General features: G+C 40.6%; 2 protein-coding genes across 3 annotated transcripts in view; one reads left to right on the top strand and one right to left on the bottom strand.

Annotated features, from left to right (window-relative positions):
- Positions 1–27,326, bottom strand: part of LOC103096989 (membrane-spanning 4-domains subfamily A member 6D-like) — a 122,854-nt gene that overhangs the window by 57,608 nt on the left and 37,920 nt on the right. The gene's annotated exons all lie outside the window — the stretch shown is intronic.
- LOC103097270 (membrane-spanning 4-domains subfamily A member 14-like) lies at positions 123–14,705 on the top strand. 2 transcript variants are annotated; one of them, XM_007497573.2, is made up of 6 exons: positions 123–388; positions 1,787–1,921; positions 2,891–2,944; positions 8,179–8,331; positions 11,707–11,808; positions 13,941–14,705. In XM_007497573.2, exons 1-6 carry the CDS (start codon positions 245–247, stop codon positions 14,082–14,084), a joined length of 732 nt encoding a protein of 243 aa, XP_007497635.1. In that variant the 5' UTR covers positions 123–244; the 3' UTR covers positions 14,085–14,705. The 2 variants fall into 2 exon arrangements, with proteins under 2 accessions (XP_007497635.1, XP_007497636.1); XM_007497574.2 differs by lacking the exon at positions 2,891–2,944.

Raw genomic sequence — 27,326 nt, 5'->3', positions numbered from 1 at the left:
TCCTAGAAGGTCGAGTCCTTGGTCTGCTTGGATGTGGGGAGCCAGAGGGCAGAAGCTCTCGAGGCTCCTTCCAGCAACGTGTTTCTATGACACTAGAGTTCTATAACTATGACTCCACGGCCTTGTGACTCTATGATTCTAATACCGAGTCCAGGAGCAGTCAAGCTACCCAGGGGACCTTGGCTGTGATGCTGGCCAGTCTGTTCGCTTAGCACATTCCTGTCGAATAATCCATTTCTTTACCATGCCGCCAAAGACTAGGGTAGTGGAGAGCCAGGAACTTCCCAGGGATGCTCGCCCGGGAGAACAGATAGTCATTACTGCATTTCCCTATAAGCCTCCTAAGACCTTACTGAACTTCCTGAAGGGGGAGCCGAAGATGATGGGGGTAAGTCAGATGGCCTCCAGAATGGGCCGTTCTTCTCCGCCCAGGCCACGTCCTTCGTCCATTTATTAACAGACATTGACTGAGCGCCTGCTGTGTACCAAGCCCTGTATGGGGCGCTAGGGACACAAACACAAGATGACACTTGTATTTCTTTCCACACTGGTCAGTAAGAGGCAGGAGGCCACATGTGAAAAGCCTCCCAGTTAACTGCCCCATTACAGGGAGATGGTTCCAAGGCTGACCTTCTTCCTAGATCCACACTTTAAACAGGATAAAGTGGGAAGGCTTTATAGACAAAAACCAGTCTTGTGACGTGGAAATGCTTCTTGGGGTCGCCCTTATTCTTGAGACTATCAAAGGGCTCTGAAGAAAAAAGAAAACAAAAATAATTTCGTTTTAGAAATTTCAAGCCATGGTAAGCCAACCTATGTGCCTGTCCCTGTGCTTAGTGCTAGCAGTACCCGTACAAGGACTATTTATAAAGAAAGACAGAACCTCAATATATGTTCTAATGGGGGAAAATAACACACAAGAGGAAGCTGAAAAGGGGTGGGTGCACGGGGCTTCGTAAACAAAGTCCAGAGCCAGGAGTGCCATCTGGAAAGGAATAAAGAAAGGGCTGGCCTACGCATCCCCCTTAAAATAGAGGTTTGCAAGGGATCAGCCAATCAGAGGGTGAGGCCATAGGAATGGAGGGAGGTTCCATGAATAAGGCCAAGAAATGAGGTCTAGAGTCAGCAGTGAAGCCTTCAGAAGAAAAATGAGAACTAAAATCATTAAGAGCCTGGTCCTGGGTTCAAATATGACCTCAGATACTTCCTAGCTGGATGACCCTGGGCAAGTCACTTAACCCCCATTGCCCAGCCTTTACCCCTCTTCCACTTTGGAACCAATACACAGTATTGATTCTAAGATAGAAGGCAAGAGTTAAAAAAAATAAAAAAAAGAAAGTAAGTGGGGGAAGTGAGCTGGCCACAGGAGAGAGACAATGACTACCCAGGGGCAGAGGGATGATTCTCAAGGTAGGGCTCTGTCTGCTTCACTTCCCTTTCTGAGGAGGCTTATTCTTCTGAGGTCTTCCTCACCTCCAGTCGAGGACAGGCCCATCAATTGATAAACCTTTCTTAAACACCTACTATGTGCCAAGCACTGGGCTTCGTGCTGAGGACACAGAAAGAAGCAAATTCAGTCCTTTCCTTCAAGAAGCTCCCAATCAAATGGGTCTGGGGCAAAAAAAAAGAAAAGACTCCTGACGGGTCACCGAGTAGACTGCATCTCCTGACCCTGGGCCAATGTGTTTCTTTCTGTGCTCCCAAAGAAAGTGGAGGCTGAAATTCTTCAAAAAGCAACCCACTTTTAAGCCAGTTTCCCTCTCTTTGCCCATTTCTCTTTACGCAGGTTTTCCAGATTTTATTGGGTCTTATTATCACTGCCATGGGCTACATTTTATGGCAGAGCATCATCAGACTACAGCTTCAAAAGAATCATCCTATCATCTTTATCACAGGGTATCCATTCTGGGCAGGAGCAAGCGTGAGTATAGCCAACAACCCAGGGACAAAATGCTGGAGGGGGCATCCTGACAGTTTCCATGAGGCTGGTTATAGAGCATGGAACAGAGGCTGGGCTCATAGAAGACCTAGGGACGAGGAGGCAAGTTCCCGTAGCATCCACAGGCCAGGGTGCTCCAGAACCAGGCTCCAGCCATTCCGATGCCATGCCTGGGGTGAATGGGGATCCCTTGCCCCCCTCGGGGCACTCACCAGGCAGCACAGCAGTAGCCTCTCTGAAACCACTAATGGGGACAGAGAGGGTGGACCCAGCTCCTTTTCTTCCATGATGGGGGGACACCAAGCTATGTACTTCTGTGGAAAAGGCTATCAATTTCCCTGAGAGGTGCTGTATCTTTTAATTTCATTGTATAAATTTTCATTGTATAAATTTTCATTGTATAAATTATATATATATACACACACACACACACACACACACACACACACACACACACACACACACAAATTACACAAAATGAAAGACCAGATTCCTGTTGATCTGAGGAACAAAGCCTTTGAAGGCTTAACTGTTGTAGGCAGTGAGAGAGGAAGAGAAAAGTGCTCTGACAGCTCCCAGTCTCATAGCTAACTCTAGGGTTAGGGTTGAGGTTGGACACTTCCACAATAAGTCTTCTGCATCCGAAGCTGTGGTCCCCAACACTCTGCCATCAGTTAGAGAATCCCCTTGGAATTGGGTTTCTCCTCTCTAAAAGGAGGGAGCTGGAGGTCCCTGCAGGTCTAGAGTAGGGATCCCATCAAAAGCTCTCATGAATTGAACCAGAGCCCCCTCATTCCACCTCCTCGGGACCCTCGATTCTGTCCTGAAGCGATGGTGACTGGTTGGGAAGGGGAGGCCAGTCAATACAGTCTTTCTTAAGCACATGAAGATATGCATGGGCCACCTTTAGGGTCTACGTAGGGTCTACTAACAAATGTATTCTCTCAACAGTATGTTATTACAGGATACTTCACAATTCTAAATGAAGTAAAATATCCTCGCTGGGTAAGCACATCCTCTTGACATTTCAAAATCTCCACGTGTTTATAGCACCTGATTAAAAGCTTTCAGAAATCACTGGGCCCACAGCAGTTTCCTGTGGCCTCTCCAAATGGGAATCACAAGCTGTTTATATTTTTTAAGGCCAGCAATTCCCTACATATAATGTAGGGAATGTATAGCTTCTACATGTTTGGGTTAAAAAAAAAACTATCTAAAACACCCAAATAACTGCTATGGTGAATGTTTAAAACTAGAATGCAAGCTAAAAATTCTCAGGAGAGATTATACATCGTCCCAGTATCAGGGACTTCCAGCATTGGAAGAGATCCCAATCCCACATAACCATAATAATTAAGAAGAAGAAGAGCTAGTGTGTATTTAAGGTTTGTAAAGTGATTTACAATATAATCTCATTTGAGTCTCTTGACAACCTGGGGAGGTAGGTGCTATGTAACATTTTACAATTGAGGAAACTAAGGAAAACTTGGTTCAGTGCCTTGCCCAGGGTCATATTTAGTGGTCAAGGCTGGATTTGAACTTGGGCCCAGGTCCAGTGCTCTACCCACTGTGTCAGCTGGCTGTGATACCATCTAGTCCAAAAAGAGCTGAAAAGGAATTCCCTCTGAGGGAAGAACAAGTGGCTCAACGAATGGTCATTCAGTCTCTGCTTGCAGATCTCCAATGAGAATGAACCTACTCCCATGGCAGCTCATTCTCCTTTGGGATCTTTCTAATTATCAGGATTTTTTTCTCAACATCAAAACTAAGTCTACTTCTGGTCCTTTGATCTCACTCCTTGTTTTCCACCAGTCCTACCTCTGTCCTCTGGAACTGAGTTCCCACCCACACAAGCCAAGGGCTGATAACAGACTTCAAGGCCCCTTTGGTGAGCCTCTCTGGACTCTACATTCATAGTTTCATCAAATGATTCTCATGTGGCATGAAAGGAGGACCTTTACCATCATGGCTGTGCACCCAAAGGCCATTCTAAATGGTCTTATCTCACTGAACAGACCAGCAGATGGGGTCAGAACAGGCCACTGCTGCCTGCCAATGGAGCTAGTCTTACTCTTGTTTCCATGTCACAGTATTGATTTTGGGGGGGATCCCATGCCACTAAAACCCTAACAACTTTTTCAGGTGACTTCTTTTTTTTTCTTTTTTAAACCCTTACCTTCCATCTTGGAGTCAATACTACATATTGGCTCCAAGGCAGAAGAGTGGTAAGGCCTAGGCAATGGGGGTCAAAAGTGTCTTGCCCAGGGTCACAAAGTTAGGAAGTGTCTAAGCTCAGATTTGAACCCAGGACCATCCATCTCTGGATTTGACTCTGAATCCAGAGTCATCTACCTGTCCCCATCTCCATCTTTTCAATAAGGACAGTATGAAAGACTTTCTTAAATGGTCTGCTAAAGACTAGTTGAAGCGTATCTACAACATTTCCTTGTTCTATCAATGCAATGGCCATGTTAAAAAACAAAAAAAGGTAGAGAAGATGAGGGTGGAGAAGAGAATAAGATTATTCTGACATCACCTTACAGATTTTATACTGACTTTTAGTGATCACAATTACTTTTCTAGAACTTTGCTATCACTTCAATATTATTTTCTAGAGTTCTATCAAGAAGCCCATGTTAGGTGTACTCTGTCTTCAGCCAGGAATCTGCTTTCTCTATTTTAAGGGAGATTCCAGACACCTGAATCTGATTCGTGGATTGTTATGCACCAGATATTTACCTCCCCTATCTTTCCTTTCTCTTCTGAATCCTTACTTTTGATGGGTAACCATTATTACAACAAAATCTCTCCCCCCAAAGGTCCTATTTTTTGCCCAAGACTTCCTAATCTTTGACAGTCATTTCTTCTGGCATCTTTTGTGCCCAAATAAATCAAAAGCAGGCAGGAATTATCTCTTTTAAGAATTCTCATGCTTTGGACATATGATTAAGAAAGATAACAGAACTTTATTGACATTAACTAATTAATTAGGCAGATGCCACCTCCAATATTCTCCAAACAGGAGTCACAGGTGCTATTGTTAATCTCTTTTTCTTCTGATCCTTCTGGGATTGTCTTTCACCTAATAGTATCTAGGGATCTATTTTCTCATGTCTGAAAGAGCTAATTACTTCTACTGCTGCTGCTTCAGAGCACACTGTTCTCCCATTTGGGGAAGAAGTTCATAGGTACTGGTTTGGTTTAACCTCTAGGTATTCTTTCTTGTGCCTAGGACATTTCTCTGCCCATTTTTATAGGTCAGGATTGAACTGGAATTCATCTAAGTCTTTTTTTTTTTTGCTTTTTTTTTTCACCCAAAAGCCCTTCTTTATTTTGGGGGTTTATTTTGTCTTGTTTAGTTCTGTAGTTTGTTTTTTAATTGATAGGAATATATCTTCTCTGACAACCTAGATAATGGAGAGGTGTTCCCCTAGACCTGTGTTGGTGAACCTATGGTACCTGTGCTGGGGAAGCTGCTCCCTTCCTCCTTTCCACCATGCCTGAAGTATGGGAGGGCTTCCTCTCTCCCCTGTCTGGGGTAAGGGAGCAGCTCACATGTGGCATGAAGGTGCAGTTTGGGCACTTGGTCTCTAAAAGGTCATCACTGTTCTAGACCCTTCACCTCTCTAAGATGGGAGATCTATCTAAACTTGGAGTGCATATGGGAGTGGAGGGGGGAGGGGAGAGGGGAGGAAGACACCAAGAATCATGTAACCATGGAAAAAAAGTTTAAGCTAAATTAAATTTTAAAAATAAAATAAACTTGCAGTGCAGAAGGCAATCACTCAGTCATAGATGATTTAAAAATATGGTGCGTGGCAGGGGTGGCCATTGTAAAACTTCCATAGCTATTCACATTTACTAAAAGTTGAAACTTTAATCTATTAATTGTTCCCCTTAAGAACTGCCTATTGAACTGCTAGAAGGTGAATATAACTCTTCTTCTCTTTAGCATTTCTTAACACCTTTAAGTTATTGTTGTCTTTGAGGTATTTTTCAGTCCCGTCTGACTCTTTATGGTTCCCCTTTGGGTTTCCTTAGCAAAAATACTGGAATTATCTATATCAATTTATATGTAAAGTTATTAAACATATAGTATCTATATATAGACTTACTATTTATTTCTTAGTTCATTTTAGATTAGGAAACTAAGGCAAATGGGGTAAAGTAACTTGCCTGGGATCCTGAACCTAATAAGTTTCTGGGGTTGGATTTGAACTCATGAAGATGAGTCTTCCTGTCTCAGTGCTCTATGCACTATGGTACCATTTAGCTGCCTTGAACACCTTTGAGAAGCACATGTAAATGATTCTTCTCATTAACCTCTCATGTTTTCTTAGGGATTTTTTTTCTTCAGCCATGCACTTCTAATGGGTCAGAACAACGGTTGTCCTTGAGTTTCTTCCTGTTGCTCTGCCATCTCTTTCTCTTCAAGGTCATTTCTTTGGAGTCTTTGGTCTGATTTCCATTATGAAAAAAAGCCAAAGGAGAGCTTAGAGATCATCTAGTCCAACTCCTTCATCTTACAGATGGGGAAAATGAGACCATGACAGTGTAAAGCATTTAGCAAAGGTCACACATATGGCAAGTAGCTGAGCTTGTATTCAAAGCTAGATCTTCTGAATCTAGACTAAAGTAAAAGGCCTTCAGTTATGTCATATGAAGACTGGTGAAGGGCCTGGAGATGAGAAGATACCAGAGAGACCCCATAGTTGTCTCAAGGTACTTGAAAGACTATTAAATGGAAAAGAGATTAGGTTCTTTTTTCTCCCTGTTAGCACAAATGGATGGAAATTAGAGAGTTGCACATTTAGTTTTAGTTCCAGTAAGAGAAAACCTCCCTCCTACTCAGTGCTGTCTCCAAGTAGGACAGATTGATTTGGCAGAAGTAGATTTCTCTTCAGGATAAATCTTCAAGCCAAGGTTAGGTGGCTCCTCTTGTATATTGTAGAGAAACATTTTGTTCAGGTATAGAATCAATTCTGGGGCTCAGACTTTGTGTGTTGCCCCACAAAAACTCAAAGGCAGCTCTCCTAACTTGCCCTCCCTATCCCAGTCTTCTATTCTTCACACTAAAGATAGTATCCTTCAACCAATCTATTCCCTGATCTTTCCTTTAGGACCTTTGGTTAAGGGTAATTTATTTATGTCAGAATTATTTGAGGTAAATATTTAACAACCAGCTCTCTGAGTGGGAAAAAAAATGGACTCAGGACACCGCTTTTAATGTTAACCTGCTTTATTAACATTTTGGGAAGCTAGGTAGCGTGATGGATAGAACACTGGGTCTAGAATCAGGAAGGTTCATTTTTCTGAGTTCAAATAAAGCCTCAGGCACTTACTAGCTGGATGACTTTAGGCAAGTCATTTAACCCTGTTTGCCTTAGTTTCCTCAGCTATAAAATAAGCCAGAGAAGGAAATGACAAATCACTCTATCTTTGCCAAGAAAACCACAAATGAGATCACAAAGAGGCAAGCACAACTGAACAATAACAAAATGCTATTTGATCCACGGCTTTCTTAAGTCTACACTCTAGGCCAGTGATGGCGAACCTTTTAGAGACCAAGTGCCTAAACTGCAACCCTCATGCCACATGTGAGCCACTCCCTTACCCCAGATAGGGAAGGGAGGAAGTGCTCCCATTGGGCTGCCGCTGGCAGAGGGGCAGGTGAAGTGAGAAATATCCTCAGGCATGGTGAAGTGGGGAAGCAGGGCAGCCCCTCCTGCATCCATGCCATAGGTTCTCCAACATAGCTCTAGACAGTCAACAAAACAATAAACCTAATCCTGATTTGTATCACTTGCTTATTTCTGAGGCATAAAATGCTCACGTTGAAAATATAACCATCAGCTCTCAGGAGCTAGTCTGGGCTGGCTGAAGCATTCCCCTGACTTCAAAGCTCTTTTTCAGAGTCCACTGCTGAATTCCTCTAAGAAAGAAGTATAAGTCTCTGCAGGAGAGTTCACCCCTCCCCATGGTAAAATCTAGGGGGGAGTCAAGCATTTCTCAATTGGTGTCCTCATCCTCACCTCCCCAGTCCCCATCTCCATCTCCTCTCAGCCCCTCTTATTCTATAGATCGGTTCCCGTTTCTTTCCACTCAGAATTCAGCCACTCTGGGGTCACTAGAATTTTGTCCAGCTGGGCAAATGCAATCCTTTGGGATGGGAGTTGTGCATGGGGAGGTGGGGTGGGGCTGTGAAGTACCATGTTCTGATTGTTCCTCTTCTCTTCCAGATGCACCTCAGTCTATACTTGGGTGTGGTAAACACCTTGGTCGCTGCATCAGGGATTGCTATCATTCTTTACAGCTTCTATGAAGACAATTATTTCCATTGCCAGGCTCCTTTCAAAACTGGCATATGTGCTATTGGTAGAACGCTCTTTCTAGTAAGTGGTTTTCTTCTAAATACCGAAATCCCACCATGCTAGACCAAATGCATGGGGAAATGAGGCCTCATTTACCCACATCCCAGAAGTTCTGATTTCATTTTTATTTCAATTCAACAACAGTCCTTAAAAGACTGCAAGGTACACTGTGATATGGTAGAGATCTGACCTTGAAGCCAGGAAGACCTTGGTTCAAATCCAGCCATGAACATATACCTGGTCTTGTGATCCTGGGCAAGTCTTCTCACCTGTCAGTGCTCCAGCAACTCTCAAAATTTTACATTGTAAGGGGCATCTAGGTAGCTCAGTAGATAGAGCACCAGGCCTCAAGAAGGGAGGATTCAGGTTCAAATCTAGACTCAGATACTTTCTAGCTGTGTGACTATGGACAATTCTTACCCTTCGTTCTACTTGAGGACAACAACAACCTTACAAGTAACAAAACAAAGAAATTAGAGGGATGACTCACTGGGTAAGTGTACTAACACTGGGATTCTATGGCAGGAAATGAGAAAAAGGGAATTCCTGATACATAGCCCAGTTGCCAATGGGATATTAACCAAAATATCCTTACAGACTTAGAGGTTAAAGGAACAATAACTCTATGCTCCCGTTGGCCGAATCAGGAGTATAAGACTTTGAGCTGGAAATGCTCCTCAGATAGAACCTTGAAGAGGTCGGGAAGGCTTGCCTGAGATCACATAGGTCAAGTCCCATGTCAGGTCCTTGGATGCCAGATCAGGGATTCCCACTCTCCTGCACAAGGACCCTCTGTTTTATCTATTAGGGTCTGGTTTAAAGATAGGAACCAAATAGCAGGCATTCCTCCAGATGAAGAAGTAAATAGAGGCATTAGTGCTGGAGCAATCTTACATTATTTTTCTTTCTCTAAACATTTATCTCCAATCTTGGAATCAATACTGTGTATTGGTTTGAAATGTAAGTAATTAAATTTAGATGTTTGACTAAATATGAGAATCCTAAAGTAATATTGTGGTCGCCAATTTAAAGATAAAACTTAGGTCAAAAATTACTTTAGTAGCTTTATTTACAAAGCTAGAAAGAGTGAAAATGGGAAAAAAGGTAGCTAAAGAGACAGGTTTTAACAACCCTACTAGCCCTTCTCTATTGAAGTGAGACTCAGTCCCATAGGACTTCCCCAAGTCCAGTGGTATCTTTAGCTACTAACCCATCCAAAAGGAACTCCAAAGAAGATCAAAGGCCAAGTCCCAAGACAAAGTCCTCCAACACCAAAGTCCAAAGGAGAAGATCCAGGAACAGTCCTCTAAGAAGTAGTGCATGAGCAAGGTCCCAAGTTGAAGCCGAAGTCCCTTGGACAGGAAGTTCAGGACTTTTTATAGTCCTTTTTCCATGTCACTTCTTGTCCCTTCCTTCACTATATGGGAACCAATCACAGTCTTTAAATTTGCCTCTGGAGTTGCCACCCACTTTAGCAAGTCACTTGTGAACACTCTTGCTTAGGGTTAAGTAGAGATGCTTAAGTTTTTGGTTGATTAATTTAAAAATTGCTGATCAGTAGACAAAGAAAGTTTGATTCACTCTTCACATAAGGCAGAAGAGTAGGAAGGGCTAGGCAATGGGAGTTAAGTGACTTGTCCAGGGTCACCCAGCTAGGAAGTGTCTGAGACCAGATTTGAACCAGGATCCTCCTGATTCTAACCCTGATGTTCTATCTATGTGCTAAAGTATACCAATATTAAAAGATAATAATGCTTGCTTGAAAGAGTAAAAATTTTAAAGGAAGTTTTAATAAAGTTGGAATCTTCAATCAAAATCTATGGATTCCTGAAAGGCCCAAAAGAGCAAAAGAGGTAAAAATGAAATTTCCCTGAATGTTGAAGTATTAGGATTTAGAGTAATCCATTAAATCCTATGAGAAAGTATACAATAAGGAAAGAAAAGTGCTGCTCCCCAAAGGAAATAGTAAGCTTGTAAAACTCATTACTTTATAGTAATCTAGGTAAAAAAATAGATTTGAGGCTTGGAACTAATGCAGAGGATGCCAGAGTGAGCCAGTAAAAGCAATAAAGGTAGCCTGAGTCACAGCCCATAAACTTTTGGTGTAGTATTGGCAAATCTAGAAGAACTCTTCTTGATAAATGTTTTTGTGCCTTAATCTGAGATGGAACACCAGACTAGGAGTATTCCAGAGGCCTGGACTGTACACTCTTTGAAATATTAGCCATTAGGCTCATAGTATCAGGGCTTTGGGGTATTCCCAGTACTTGCTATGTATTATCTCATTCAATCCTGACAGCAGCCCTATGAGATAGGTGCTGTTATTATCCCCTTTTCATAGATAAAGAAACTGTGGTTCAAAGAGGCCCCCATAGGCCAGTGAGTGAGTGGCAGTGGTGAGATTCAAACCCAGGGCGAATGCTTTCAGGAACCACCCATCTCTATCCTGGTATGTGTTAGAAGAAAAAAAAAAATCCCAGAAGGACAATATAGAGACTTTGAAGGGAAAATCTCATCTGTTCTATTGCAAAGTAGAGACATGCTTCAGTGAATAGAACTTTGGGTGACAGGATGAAAACTAGAGCTAGAAGGACCTCCAAGATTCCCTCAACCAGCTTTTCCTCATTTTACAGTGAGGAAAGGGAAGGCCACGGAGCTGCAGGGACTTGGCTAAGGTCACCCAGAAGTTAGTGTTGGAGGAGGGATTTGAACCCATCTTTCTACTGCATCTGAAGAAATCATGGCGATTGTTCCTGGTTTTGTGGCTATTATCACATAACTGATCTCTATGATGTGGCTCTTACATGACAGATGCTCCATCTTCAAGGGCTTTTGGTCAATTAACTTCTCCAGCTGTACCAGGAGCCCTTATCCTTGTCTCAGTGGGCTACTTTATGAAACCCTGCCCTGACAGAGAGACCAGCGGCTCCATTAGAGCAGGGGACTGCTACCCTCCATTTCATCTCATTCCTCTCCCAGAGTTAGGTTTTTTTAAACCAGAAATCCCAGAAATCCCAGAGGATTTCAAAGGCCAAGCACAATGGTGGTGGTGCATGGAAAGCACCGAGGCTAGGGTGTGTGCTGGGGGCAAAGAAGCCTCTTCCTAGCCAAAGTCTGGTAGCCAAAGTCACCAGAGCATCGTAAGCCTTCTTGGGAACGAAGACCCAACACGTCAAACCATGGGGAATGCCTTCATGTTGTCTCCCATAAAATGCAAAAAAGAAACTCAAGCTTTTCTCACGCCTGACAGTGGTGATCTAGACAGTATGGCACCACCCCACATCGGCTCTCCTTGATAACTGCTTTATTTTGGACGAGACTTCATCTGGAAACACTAAGGGAGCCTTCCTTCTTCTTGATGCCTCGCTTTTCTTTGTTCTTTGTCTTGTTTCATAGGGAGTGTTGTCTCTGATACTCTTCTTCACTATTGCTGAATTGTGCATCACTGTGACGGTCTTAGCCTTTAAGACCAACGTGATATGGAGAGATGCCAAAGAGGTGAGTGAAGGGGGTGCTCCAAATTGTGTGTTTGTGACCATTGTGGGTGATGCCTAATTTTGGTTTTTAAATTTTATTTATATGTTTTATATAACACGTAACATATTTTATTTAATATATAACATGCAATGACATTTATGTAATATCTAATATGTAATACATTTTATATAATACTTATATAATAAAACATGTTATTAGTAGTATTAATAGCTAATATTTGTATAGAGCTTACTATATATATGCCAGGCACTGTGCTAAGTACTTTATAAATATTATTTCATTTGATTCTCAAAACAACTCTAGGAATTGGATATTATTATCCCCTTTTTACAGTTGAGGAAACTGAGGCAAAGAGAGTAGAGAGACTTGCCCAGGGTCACACACCTAGTAATTGTCTGAGGCCAGATTTGAACTCAGGAAGATAAGTCTTTCTGACTCTAGACCCAGAGTTCTATCTGCCATGGCCAATTCCTCCCTTGAATGCTCCACTTCTCATTAATTCTTTCTTCTGTACATATCCTTCCTGAAACACCCTGACAACTTGACAACTTCCTAATAGGGCAGTCAGAGGGTCACAAAGGATCACAGAATTTGAATGCAGGAAGAGAACTCATAGATTATCTAGTCCAATCTGTATCTGAACAAGAATCTCCATAACATTCCTGAAGACCTCCAATAGGGATGACCCCATCCAACCTATCACCTCTTAAGGTAGCCTCCTTCACTTTGGGGGCAGTTCTGAAGATTAGGAAGATTTTCCTGATGCCAAGTCTAAATTTGAGCCTTTGTATCTTCCTCTCACTGCCTCATTGCTCCCATTTCTGAGCCTGGGGAGCCCTAGAGAACCAGCTTGATCCCCTTTTCATAGGATAATTATCCTATCTCCTCCTGATTCTTCTCTCTAGAATAATGTGCTCAGTTCTGCCTACTAGCTTTTAGTAAGGGTGTCTTCGTGTACTGGGAGACATCATACTGAAGAAAAGTTGGATTTGTTCTCATCCTTGGGGCCTGGGGCAAAACTAAGATCTGGTAGAAACTGCAAAAAGACAAATGTTAGAAGATTGAACTACCTTGGCATACGAGATCAGAAGAGTCCTTGGAGTTCCTCTACTCTGGTGACCATAACCTTTTCTTACAGAAGAGGGAATGGTGGCCTAGAGAGGTGTCCAAAGTCACACAAGAGTCAGATTTGAGCATGGATGCTCTGCCATTACATTTAAGGATCTAAGTTCCATTTTCCCAGAGACCTCAGGAAGCTGAGGTAGTCATAAGCATTTATATAGTACTGACCATGTCAGACACTTTGCTAAGTGACTTACAATTTGATCCTTGATGCTCCTGGGTGAGAGGTACTGTTATTATCCCCATTTACAGTTGAGGAAACTGAGGCACTCAGACATTAACTGACTTTCTTGAGGCCTTATTGCTCATAAGTATTTGAATTTGTCTTCCTGAACTCGAGTCCCATGCTCTATCCACTGATCCGCTAAACTGCTTAATGATGATGTTGAAGAATCAGGTACACATTGGATTAGATGCCCCCTAATTCCAACTCCAGGATTCTCCGATATTATTCTGAACCTGAATTAGACAGACATGACCATATACACATCCAACTTTTTCTTACCGATGACCCTGGACCAACTAGCATGAAAGGTCTTTGAGGGAATTAGCTAAGTCTTGTACTTCTGTGTTTCTCAGCACCTGGCTCAGTTCTGGGCACATGGTGATCATTCAACAAATGCCCCTATTCATTCCTTAATGACAGCTAAGGGGTCAGAAATGAGAAAAGTAGTTAAGTAACAGCATCCTGATGAGAGAAAACACAAAGGATGAAGGAAGAATCATCTCCTGGTACAGAGGCGGTAGTTAAGGCCCCAATCAGTGAGGGAACTTGGCCAACATCATACCATTAGCAAGTGAACCACTAGAATTGGCATGTAGGTAGATCCTCCAACCTCACACCCAGCTATCTTTCTGTTAAGGCAACTGACAAGCAAACAGGGAGGATATAAAAATACTTGGCAGTTCCTGGAAAGATGCTCATATAAGGAGCAATAGGAAGGGAGCTGGTACCCACAGAAAGGGATTGTATTGAGTTTAATGGATCCTATTTCTGGTTGTGTTTATAGGTTGTGTTTTTCTTGCCTTCTGAAGGCAAGGAGTATGGAAGTTCTGAAGAGGACAAACAGTTCAAGCTCCAGATTCAGGCAAACCCTGCTGGTCAAAATGAGAAGGAGCTCTCTGTCTCCTTAATTGGGGATTGTACTTTCTAAAGCTAAGAGCTACTACAGGAGGCCCTGGAGCCTTCCTGCCCATTTCTTTTACACTCCCCCTCCTCCCCTTCTTCCCTCATATCACTCTCCTCTTCCCCCTTTCTCTTTTCCTTCCCCCCAAATTAGAGGAAGAAACCAGAGAAAGTCACTCTCTACAAATTAAATTCCCTTGGAGAATTTACAAGTTTCCCTTTCCACAGCAGAAGTTTACTCAGAGAATCCATTCTAAGTCACTCTCCTACAGGTCAAGTTCAACAAGAGAATGCACATGAGTATCCTCTTTCTTTGTTCAGCAAGACCACTGAAAGAATCCAATGAAGTTCTACCATCTTCTTGCCCAAGTTCACCATGAGAATTCTTCTGAAGTCCCACTTTTCTCCAGCCCAAATTCAAAGAGAGAAGCCTTAGCAAGTCTAGCTTTCTTCAAGGTCAAGAAGAGAATCCTTAGATCATTGGGGGGGTTTTCTCCCAACTCAGAGTCATTGATAGTATCTGCTAAAATTCCCCTTCCCCCTTTCCTCTGGACCACATTCATGGACAGAACACACTCACGTTCCACTAGCATTGTACTCTAAAGATACCAAGCCATGTAACAGAGAAAAACATATTTTAACCATTTCAGTTTGGTGTCATTCACTGTAATATCCAGTTTCAGTAACCAGGCAAATCCTAAATCAAAAGCTACTGTACATGGAGACTCGCCTCCTAAAGGAACTGGGTTTCTTGTTATTGGCCTGGTCTCCAATGAATAGAAATAGAAAATCTGGGCATTTCTTAACATATACCTACGTGCTATCAAAGTGATGATAGTTGGCGGGATTGGGCCCTTTCTAAGATAAAAGATCAACCTAGGCAATGGCAAAAAGATGGTAGTCTTACTTAGAGAATGCTTAGACTTGACTCCAATGAGGAATGCCCTAGGAGAATGAAGAGGAGGGTTCTGGAATTCCAATTGGTTTTTATAAGCCATCAGTGCTTTGTTTCCTGTTTTCAAATCCCCAAGCACTAGAAATGGGCCTTCATAAAAAAAAAAAGTCAGTATGAAAGAACCTAAGGAATGGCCGGAGGTGTTCAAGGAATTGGCCCTTCAGAAAGGAGAACCTTCTATGAATAATACACCAAGAGGAAAATGCTCCTCTGCATTGGGAGGAATTTCTTACTCTGAGTGCTTCTACCAATTCTGCGGACTCCCTGGTTTCCCAACACATCTGGAATGAGGCCCCGGTTTTTGACAATTACTTTTGGCAAATCCATCTTTTGTCTCACTTGAGCTCCTTCCCTTCTCCCTTTGCAATTCCAAGTGGCAAGAGAACATCAATTTCATGAAAGGAGAATTTATTGAGTCCTTTTTATATGTCAGACACTAGGGAACAATAGCTAAAATCAATCCATGCCCTTAAAGAACCTCCAAACTACTCAGGCGAGGAAAGGGAACTCTACCATCCCCCACATACACAAAGAAGTAACAGAGAAAAAGGAACTTTGGAAGATTGTTGGGGAGGATGTTAAGGAAATAATTTTTGTAGGCTGTGATAGCACAAACTCTGAAAGGTGCTCAGAATTCTAAGGGATGAGAGTGAAGGGGACAGTATGTATGCATTACAGGCATTGGGGCCAGACTTAGAAAGGCACAGAGGTTGAGGACTGGCACAGTGCTCCTTCCTCAGGATCAAGAGAGGGAGGAAATAAGGTCAAAATTCTGCATGACCCACCAGCTTCCTAACCAAACCACTTCACCTTCAAATCCCAGTTGTGTCATCTTAACTGTTTTAAGCCACTAGATGTAAAAGTTTTCTCAATCACTCTTCAAAATCCATGTATTTGTGAGGCAGCAGCTAGGTGGCTCACTGGATGGCATCAGGACCCAGGTTCAAATCTGACTTCAGATACTTCCTTCTGTGTGACCCTGGGCAAGTCATTTAACCCCAATTTCCTAGCTTTTCCTGTTGTTCTACTTTAAAATTGATAAGACACAAGGTAAAGGTTTAAAAAAAAACTATATTCATTCATCTTCCATGTTCTTAGGGAATTACCAAAGCTCACTCTGCAGGTTATGCCTTTGGTTCCATTACTTCCGATATGCTCCAGGACCTCCCACTAGTATCTCACTCCACTTTTTCCCTTGACTGAATGTGCAGTATCTCAGAACATGCTCTGTTCAATTCAAGCATCAAGTACTTGTTATTTTCAAGCCATTGACCTCCATGCTGGGGCTACACAGATACCAGTGATATGGCTGGCCCCTGCCCTCAAGGAACTTCTGTTCTATTAAGAACATACCAAGCCTATCATAAAGGTTCACAACTGGGACTAAATGGAGCTTCACCCAAAACCTGAAAATATAGCTAATGCTATGGTCTTTTCTTTGGCCTGTTTAAGGAAATGCCTGAAGGTCCCATGGCTCAACCAGAGACACCCAAGTGGGAAGGAGGCAGAAACAAAGGAAGTCATTATTGAAAACTATAAGACTAGGAAGGGGCAGGAACAGCCATATTCAGGGATAGTAGACCTTGACAGGAAGAGGGAGGCCGGGATAGTCTAGCCCTCCTGGATCCACACTCTGGGCCATGGCAACACAAGATGTATATTATAGGGTAGGGAACTTGAAGCTTTTAGTGTGGAAAATTCAGTTAATAGACATCACAGACTTGAGAAGATTCCAGAAGAGGAAAAGAACAGGAGGATGAAGGTACACCAGGCAGAATGAAGAGGTATGGATGGGAATACATGGCCCATCAAAGAGAAGAAAACTAGAAAGTCAAAGGTTTGGGCAGAATTGATCATAAACAAATGACAACTACAAGATAGTCTGAGGGGTGAGGAAAATCCCAAAAGAAAGCCTAAGATTCTAAGAGGTTAGGGTGAAGAGACAGAACTTTCGGGGACTGTGAGGTGAGAGCCTATTGGAAGGGACAGGATGATGGGTGTATAATTGAAAATCTATACCCTAAAAAACAACTACATTTCCCAGGAACCCAATGACTTCCAGTCATTACATACTTCCTATACATAGGGGATATTAGGCAGGGATGTGAAAGGTCCTACCTCTTTATTTCTGGTCCCAAGCTTGGTGGTGGTAAGGTGGGTGTTTGAACTGGCTGATCATCCATGAGCATGAGGTCTTTATTTTGTATCTTTATTCCTTGATTTCTAATGATCACTAATAAATCTCTTAAAATATATTTTTATTATTGAGATTTAATTTTAACTTTTTACATTGAAATGGTAAGACCAGTTTAGCTGGGACAGAGAAAATAAAGTGTGAAATTGGTCTGGGAGTAGAAGCCGGGACAGGCAGTGAAGGGAGAAATCCTACTTAGCAATACTATAGGAGGAGGAAGAAATGGATGGTGAGAGGGGCTAAGTGACCTGCACAAGGTTATTGAGCTCTTAGGATAAAAAGGAAGGATCCAGACTTGGGTCTGCTTGATATGAAACCCAATATGCTATCTTTCCATAATGCCATATCATTCATTCTTGAGTCTCCTTAATTTTAGATATGAAGAAATAGGCATCACATAGGTAGACAGTCTGTATGGGGTGGGGAGCAGGGAAGATGTTTTCCAGCCCCCTAGTACCTCATTGTCAGCAGTACAGAGGAGGTATGGATGGCCAAGGGCTGGATTTACAATTTCACCAGTATAAGGGAATTGCCAGCTACCAGTGCAGATCAGCTCCTCATGAGCAATTCAATTTGGGCCTTAAGAGAGTCACTAGAGCTCTGGGGAATGTTGTGCTTTTTCCAGGGTCAGAAAGACAGAGGTAGGCCTTGACTATATTCTTGACTCTGGAGCAAGCTCTCTAATTATTATACCAGAGGTATCTTTGGATGTTTGCTTCTTCATCTGGGTAAAGTTACAAGAGCAATTAGCTATTCCTATATCAAAATCTTACTAAACTATGATCAATTGATAATTATTCATCAAGATTCTAAGATGTATCAGAATCTGCCTGAGCACCAAGGGTAAAAAGAATTGAAATAGTCACTAAACTCAAGGAACTAACATTCTAGTTATCCTGGGTAGGAAGGCCAAGATTTGAACTCACACTTCTCACTTCCTATACCCATGATGGTGAATCTATGGCATGCATGCCAAAGATGGCATGGAGAGACCTCTCTTTTGGCACATGTAGGCACTTGGCTTGGTCAGCTGGGAGCCTGGCCCTGTGCTCAAATGCAGGGATGGGTGGGGCACTGCATGTAGCCTGGGGTGTGGCACACAGTTTGGGGGAAAGGCATGGCACGGGGTCCCTTAAAAGTACCAAATAATTTGCCATCACTATATAGATTTAGGGCTGTATGCTTGGTCTCTTCTGCTGGGAAATAAAAGGTTCTTAGAAGGTTTCTCTATGACCATTATCACTAGGGTCGAGGGGTTCCTGGAAGCAGGGGATGCCAGGTGGATACACAAACTTCCTCTCCAGGGACTCTATTTCAATTTTGGTATGTTGGTCCTCTTCAAGATTTCCCAGCCCTGGTTTTCAGAACTCTCTCTAGTTCTACAGTCTGTGGCAGATCTCTCCCTTTCATCAGCTCCAAACCAGCATTATGGATCAGATCTATTAAACCATCCCTAGATCCTAAAGGGGGTATTAATGGGCCAGTAAGGAAAAAGTCCAAAGATACTCTTCATAAAAATAACCAGTTGTTCTCTAATGGCAAATACAGTGTTAATGGGATTCTTCATACTTTCCAAAGGTCTTCCAAAACAAAAAAAAGGTGGCCTCAGATACTGCCTAGCTGCATGAACGGAAGAGAAGGGCAGGGCAGGGCAGGGAGGACAGGACAGGACAGGACAGGACAGGACAGGACAGGAAAGGAAAGGAAAGGAAAGGAAAGGAAAGGAAAGGAAAGGAAAGGAAAGGAAAGGAAAGGAAAGGAAAGGAAAGGAAAGGAAAGGAAAGGAAAGGAAAGGAAAGGAAAGGAAAGGAAAGGAAAGGAAAGGAAAGGAAAGGAAAGGAAAGGAAAGGAAAAAGAAAGGGGGGAGGAAGAAAGGAAAAACAAAGGAAGGGATGGAGGATAAAAGGGAGAGAAGGAGGGAAGGAAGGTCTCACCATTGAATCTCAGCAAACCTTCCTAACCTCAGCAAACCCATTTAAAAATTACCACAAAATGAATACAGGAGTGAAAGCCAGGCCTAGAGATGGGAAGTCCTAGGTTCAAATCCATTCTTAGACACTTCCCAGCTGTGTGACCCTGGGCAAGTCACTTGACCCCCATTGCTTAGCCCTTACCACTCTTCTGCCTTGGAACCAATACACAATATTGATTCCAAGATGGAAGGTGAGGGTTAAAAAAAAAAGATAAAAGCAAGAAATGAAGAGCAAGTTAAGAGCAAGCAACACCCCCACCCCAAATCTGCTTTCCCAGGTTTGGAGCCTGAGCCCAATCCAGCATTCAGACCCTGAGACCTTGCCTGAGCAAACAGAGGACCAAACAACCCACACCCCTTGAGGTTTCAAACCTGTGGTAAAGTCCAAAATCCCAACCCAGGGCAGTCTATGCTTAAGTGGGCTGATCTGTATGGGCTCAGAAGAAGCCAGGAGTCCCAGTCTAAGCATGGGGTGAGAGCATAGACCCCAGTTTGGGGTAGCTGGTTGACCTAAGGGGGTAACTGTATCTTTTTCCCAGGAACTCAGGGCAGAGCTCCAGGACAGGGCAATCAAGTGTATGCCTGATTGGAACAATTACAAGGTAATATCAAAAACTTGAGCCTAAGCCTGGAGCTAGAATTTGAGCAGCCCCTGATCTGATCAAGTTCAAAGTGAGATCAAAAGCTTAAACACAAACCTGAGGTAAGTCTTTAAGCAATCAGCATCTCAATTGTTAATTGAATCCCCAGTGGGAGGCGGCTTTCAGAACTCTGAGCCCTCGGACTATCATACTATCTTGGAAGAACTGAAACTGGCAGAAACCCCAAAAATAAGCTAAGAGCAGCATCTCGGAGGGACTGAAGTTTAAGAGGGCAATCTAACATCACAGAAAACAGAGCCTACCTACAAAAAGGTAGAAAAAATGAGCAAAATAAAAAAAAATTTTTAAAGCACACCTAACTCTAAAGACTTTTTATGGAAACAAAGAGCAAGGTACAGAGACACAGAAGGGGAAAGTGAAAGCAAAGCAAACACACACAAAGTCCAAAAGAAAAATATGGATTGGACATAGATTCTGGAAGAGCTCAAAAAAGACTTCAAAGACCAATTAAGAAAGGCAGAGGAAAAGTGGGGAAGAGAAATAAATCAATGCAAGAAGAAAAGGGCCAATTGAAAAAGAAGAACCAAAAACTGACAGTGGAAAATCAGGCCTTAAAAATTGGAATTGAGCAACTAGAAATTAATGATTTCACGAGAAATCAAGAAACAATAAAGCAGAATCATAAGAATGAAAAAATAAGATGAAAGAATGAAATATCTTATTGAAAAAACTAAAGTGAAATGACCTAGAAAATAGATCTAGAAAAGACAATCTGAGAATTATTGGACTAGCTGAATGCTATGAAGAAGAAAAAACCTTGGGTATGATAATATCAGAAAATATAAAAAAAAAAATTTCCCAGATAACCTCAAACAAGAAAATAAAAGAATTCACAGATTACCTCCAGAAAGAAATCCTCAAATGACAACTCCCAGGAATATAATACCTAAATTCAAGAGCCCCAACACCAAGAAGAAAATACTACAAGCAGCCAGAAAGAAATCATTGAAACCATAGAGCTACAATAAGATTCACACAGGACCTAGGGGCTTCTACATTAAAGAATGAGAAAGCATGGAATGGGATATTCAGGAAGGTGAAAGATCCGGGTTTTCAATCCAGAGTCACCCATGCAGGAAAAATGAGTATATTCTTTCAGGGGGAAAAAATGGACATTCAATAAGACAGAAAATTTCTAAGCACTCCTGAGGAATAAGCCAGACCTAAACAAAAACAAAAAAAAATCTGAAGTCCAAACATGAGACCCCAAAGTAGCCTTAAAATATAAATAAGAAAGAGAAAAATTTGAGAGACTCATTAAGGTCAAAATGTTTGTATTTCTACATGGAAAGATATCTGTAATTCTCAAGAATTACTCTTAGTAGCAGAAAAGATAGAAGGACTATACTTAGAGGGTGAAGAAGTAAGCAATTATGATATATATGTAAATGTGATGATATGAAATGACATGTATAAGATATGATATAATATGTAAAAAATCAAGGGGTGAAAGAGAGGGTAGCACTGAGGGAAAAGGGAAGGAAGAGATAGAATGGGGTAAATTATATAAAGAGGCATGAAAAATCATTATAGAGAGGGAAGGATAAGGATGGTGATGGGCAATGCTGTGAAGAGTGAATCAAACTTTGTCTATCGATAGCAAGTTTTAAATTAACCAATCAAAAACTTAAGTACCCCTACCTTAACACTAAGTAAGAGAATTAGCAAGTCACTTGCTAAAGTGGTTAACAACTCCAGAGGCCACTGCCCCACCCCAGGGAAGTGCTAGGCAAATTGAAAGATTATGATTGATTCCTATAAAGTGGGGAAGGGACAGGAAGTGGTGTGGAAAAAGGACTATAAAAAATCCTGAACTTGGTGAGAGAGAACAGAATGAAAAGGAATAGAGCAGGATCTAAAGGGGATAATATGATGGAGGGCAATACACAATGAACTCTCCCACAAAATGGAAGCAGATAGCAGAGCGGATTAAAAAAAAACAGAATTCTACTATATGTTATTTACAAGAAACACATTTGAGGCAGGGTGAAACAGAGATTAAAGGTAAACGGCAGAAGCAGAATTTATTATGCAACATCTAAAAAAAGCAGGAGTAACAATCATAATATTAGACAAAGATAAAGTAAAAATCAATCGAATTAAAAGAGATAAGGAAGGAAATTACTTCTTGCTAAAAGGTACTAAAAACAATGAAGTAATATCACTACTAAATATTTCTGAAAAAAATGGCAGAGCATCCAGATTTCTAAAGGAGAAACTAAAGGAGTTAAAAGAGGAGATAGATAGTCAAACAATATTAGTGGGGGACCTCAACCTTCCCCTATCAGAGTTAGATAAATCAAACCAAAAATAAATAAGAAAGAAGTAAGGGAAGTTAATGAAATGTTAGAAAAATAAGAGTTAATCAATATCTGGAGAAAACTGAACAGGGACAAAAAGGAATATACCTTCTTTTCAGAAGTACTTGGTATATATACAAAGACTGACCATGTACTAGGGCATAAAAACATTGCAAAAAATGCAGAAAAATAGAAATAATAAATGCAAATATTTCAGATCATAATGATATAAAAATTATAATTAGTAAGGGATCATGGAGAGTCAAATTTTAAAATAATTGGAAACTAAATAATCTAGTTCTTCAAAACTGGTGAGTCAAAACCCAAATCATAGAAACAAGTTCTGATTTCATTGAAGAGAATGACAATGAGGAGACAACATATCAAAATTTATGGGTCACAGTCAAAGTAGTATTCAGGGAAAAATTCATCTCTGAGTGCCTTTATCAAAAAAATAGAGAGGGAGAACAATGAATTTGACTTGCAACTAAAAATATTAGAAAAAGAACAAATTAAAAACCCCCAGATAAAAACTAAATTGGAAATACTAAAAATTAAAGGAGAAATTAATAAAATTGAAAGTATAAGAATTATTGAACTTATAAATAAGATTAGGGGATAGTACTTAAAAAAACAAATAAAATAGATAAAGTACTGGTAAATCTAATTTAAGAAAAGAAAAGAATCAAATTAACAGTATCAAAAATAAAAAAAGGGCAATCTTACCTCTAATGAAGAGGAAATTAAGACAATTATTAAGAATTACTTTGTCCAATTATATGGCAATAGAATGATCTAGGTGAAATGGGTGAATATTTGCAAAAATATAAAATGCCTAGATTAACAGAAGAGGAAATAGAATACTTAAATCTGAGATAGAATACTATCTCAGAAAAAGAAATTGATCAAGCCATCAAGGAACTCTATAAGAAGAAATCCCTAGGGCCAGATGGATTCACAAGTGAATTCTATCACACATTCAATGAACAACTAATTCCAATACTAAACAAACTATTTGACAAAATAAGCAAAGAAGGAATCTTATCAAATTCTTTTCATGACACAAATATGGTACTGATTCCCAAACCAAGAAGACCAAAATCAGAGAAAGACAACTACAGACCAATCTCCTTAATGGACATAGATGCAAAAATCAAAGCAGCAAGTTATCACAAGGATTATTCACTCTGACCAGGTGGGATTTATACCAAGAATGCAAAGATGGTTTAACATTAGGAAAACCATCCACATAATTGACCATATCAATAACCAAACTAAAACGATTATCTCAATAGATGAATAAAAAGCCTTCAACAAAATACAACACCCATTCCTATTAAAAACACTAGAAAGTATAGGAATAGATGGGCCTTTTAACAAGATAATAAACAGTATTTATCTAAAACTATTAGCAAGTATCATCTGTAATAGGGATAAATTAAAGGAGTGAAGCAAAGATGTACATTATCACCACTATCGTTTAATATTGAATTAGAAATGCTGGTGGCAGCAATTTAGAGAAGAAAAAGAAATTGAGAGGATTAAAATAGGCAATGAGGAAATGAAACTATCACTCTATACAGATGATATGGTGGTATACTTAGACAATCCTAGAAAATCAACTAAAAGGTCAGTAGAAATGATTGATAACTTTAGCAAAGTTGTGTCAACATGGAATTTATTCCAAATTCCAAACTTGTGGCCTAGTGGGATCGGATGAACCCTGTCAACATGGAATCTAGGAATCCCAAACTTGTTACCTAGTAAGATCTGATGAACCCCAATTGTCAGGACTAGCTTGTAGATTGGAGACCCCAAAGCTTATCCTTGTCCCCATTTCCCATGGGAATCTACCCTGAAGGGAATACCAAGCTGGCAGTTTCAGACTTGAGTGGGAGACCCTCAGGGGAATGACTATCCTAGTTGGATGAGATAAAGCATATGCTAAGGATCCTTTAGTATCTATTGTTAGTAGCCCCTTCTCTTATACCCTAAACTCTAGCTATGATTCCTTTCCCAAGCTTGATTATATCCAATTAGTATAGTTTCCACTTTCTTTGTAGCTATAGTGATGTCAATCATCTTTCCTTATCCCTGGACTCCCCAAATGGTATATAGGTTCCCCAAATTCTTTTGTTCCTCAGAGTCCATCCTGAGTCGGTAGCACTCCCAGGGGTCAGTGACCAGGGCGGCCAGAGTTCAATCTGGACTCTGTGCAGTCGCTGGGAGCAAGCAGCTCTGTTGTTGTGGCCTATTAGCACTGAACCCCTTTAGCCCTTTATTAAAGAGTGATTTTGACTTTTTAATAGTTCTGTTTTTTCTAGTTGACAACCCCAAGTTTTAGGACTAGCTTATAGGTTGGAGACCCCAAAGTTTTTATTTTTTCCCTGTTCCCATGGGAATCTACCCTGAAGGGAATCCCAAGCTAGCAGTTTCAGACTGAGTGAGAGACCCTCAGGGGAATGACAGTCCTAGTTGGGTGACACTAAGCATATGCTAAGGATCCTTTAGCATCCATGGTAAGTAGTCTCTTCTCATACACTCTAGCCTCTAACCAGGATTCCTTTCCCAAGCTTGATTGTATCCTGTCAGTGTAGTTGGAACACTCCCACTTTATTTGTAGCTATAGTGATGTCAATCATCTTTCCCTGCCCCTGGATTTCCCAAAGGGTATTTAGGTTCCCCAAATTCTTTTGTTCCTCAGAGTCATCATCTAGCGTTGTTGCACTCCCTAGGGATAACATCCCCAGAGTCCAGGGTTTATACCCTGAAAACGTTGTGGCGCCAAACTCTGAGTAAAGGGCCAAATTGGACTTATCCCTCTCCTGATTAAAGACTTGGTTTTTCTGACTATTTAATAGTTCTGTTTTATTTCCAAGTTAACAGTTGCAAGGTACAAAATAAATATCCATAAATCATCAGCATTTTTATATATTTCCAACAAAACTCAGCAGCAAGAGTTAGAAGAGAAACCCCATTTAAAATCACTCTAGACAATATAAAATATTTGGGAATCTATCTGCCAAGATAAACTCAGGAATTATATGAATACAACTACAAAACATTTTTCACACAAATAAAACTAGATCTAAACAATTGGAAAATTATGAATTGCTCATGGGTAGGAAGAGCTAATATAATCAAATGATGATCCTACCTAAACTAATTTACTTTATTCAGTGCCATGCCCATCGAACTACCAAAAAACATTTTTATAGAATTAGAAAAAAATTATTACAAAGTTCATCTGGAAGAACAAAAAATCAAGAATATCAAGGAAAATAATGAAAAAATGTGAAGGATGGTGGCCTAGTAGTACCAGATCTTAAAAAGCAGTGATCATCAAAACAATACGGTACTGGCTAAGAGATAGAAGGGAGGATCAGTGGAATAGACCAGGGGTAGATGATCATAGCAAGCTGGTGTCTGATAAACTCAAAGATCTAGCTTTTGGCATAAGAACTCAGTATTTGATAAAACCTGCTGGGAAAATTGGAAAACAATATGGGAGAAATTAGGTTTAGATCAACATCTCACATCCTGTACCAAGATAAATTCAAAATGGATAAATGACAAATATAAAGAGGGAAGTTATAAATAAATTAGGTGAACATAGAATAGCCTACTTGTCAAATCTATGGGGAAGGAAAGAATTTAAGACCAAGCAAGAGATAGAGAACATTACAAAATGTAAAATGAATAATTTCTATTATAGTAAATTTAAAAGGTTTTATGCAAACAAAACCAACACAACCAAAATTAGAAAGAAACCAACAAATTGGGGGGGGGGGGGAATTTATAGCAAAAATCTCCAACAAAGTTCTAATTTTTCAAATTTATAAGGAACTAAGTCAAATGTAAAAGAAATCAGGCCATTCCCCAATTTACAAGTGGTCAAGGGACATGAATAGGCAGTTTTCAAATGAAGAAATAAAAACTATCAATAATCTCATGAAAGTGTTCCAAATCTCTCCATTAGAGAAATGCAAATCAAAACAACTCTGAGGTATCACCTTACACCTTGCAGATTGACCATTATGACAGTAAAGGAAAATAATAAATGTTGGAGGGGATGTGGCAAAATTGGGACACTAATGCATTGCTTATAGAGTTGTGGATTGATTCAACCATTCTGGAAGGCAATCTGAAATTATACCCAAAGGACTTTAAAAGGCTGCCTGCCCTTTGACCCAGCCATACCACTGCTGGGTTTGTACCCCAAAGAGATAATAAGGAAAATTATTTGTACAAAAATATTTATAGCTGCAAAAAACTGAAAAATGAGGGGCTGCTCATCAATTAGGGAATAGCTGAATAAATTGTGGTATATGATGGTGATGGAATATTGTACTATAAGAAACAATAAACTGCTTGATTTCCAAATGAGCTGGAAAGACCTCCCCGAACTAATGCAGCGGGAAATGCAGAGAATCAAGTGAATATTGTACACAGAGACTAAAACACTGTGGGACAATCATATGCTCAACTATGCTACTGATAGCAATTCCATGATCTAGGACAATCCCAAGGGACTCATGAGAAAGAAAGCTATCCGCATAGAGGGAAAGAACTGTGGGAATAGAAAGGTAGAATGAAAAAATCTGATTTTTTACTTGTTTATATGGGTATTGGAGGTGGGATTTTAGTTTTTAAAAGATTATTACAAAAACGATTAATGTGGAAATAGATATTGAGTGATAATACATGTATAACTAAAATTGCTTATCAGCTTTGGGAAAGGGGAGGGAAAAGAGGGAGAAAAAGTACAGGAATCATAAAACCACGAAAAAAAATTAAAATTAAAATAAACAAACAAATGCTCCCCCAAAAAAGGAAAGAAAAGATTGACATCCTCAGAAGGTTCTCCACCTTTCCTAAACAAGTCAACCAACCAATCAATTAATCAATTAACAAGCATTTATGAAGTGCCTCCACAGTTCCAAGCACTGTGCTAGGTACTAAAAAGATATGTGAAAATGAAATACATACAATGAACGCAATAACCCCTGCTCCTGAGGAGGATATATCCAAATGGTGAGGCCAAGGAGGTTCGCAAGGAGAAAAAAAAAGGGGGGGGCAAAATGGAGGAAGCACCAGGTTTGGAGTCAAGAGATTCATTTTACCTAGATCCAATCTGGTCTCAGACACTAGCTGTGAGCTAGGCAAGTCACTCCACCCTGTTTGACT

This window comes from Monodelphis domestica, chromosome 6, assembly GCF_027887165.1.
Source record: "Monodelphis domestica isolate mMonDom1 chromosome 6, mMonDom1.pri, whole genome shotgun sequence".
In the NCBI taxonomy this organism is placed as follows: Eukaryota; Metazoa; Chordata; class Mammalia; order Didelphimorphia; family Didelphidae; genus Monodelphis; species Monodelphis domestica.
This window is presented reverse-complemented; position numbering and strand designations above follow the sequence as displayed.

Bases quoted from the DNA above. Each gene is read 5' to 3' on its own strand.
- LOC103097270 (XM_007497573.2), top strand. From the start codon at position 245: ATGCCGCCAAAGACTAGGGTAGTGGAGAGCCAGGAACTTCCCAGGGAT. The intron at 389-1,786 runs GTAAGTCAGATG...CTCTTTACGCAG, and splicing joins GGGAGCCGAAGATGATGGGG to GTTTTCCAGATTTTATTGGG. The intron at 11,809-13,940 runs GTGAGTGAAGGG...TTGTGTTTATAG, and splicing joins TATGGAGAGATGCCAAAGAG to GTTGTGTTTTTCTTGCCTTC.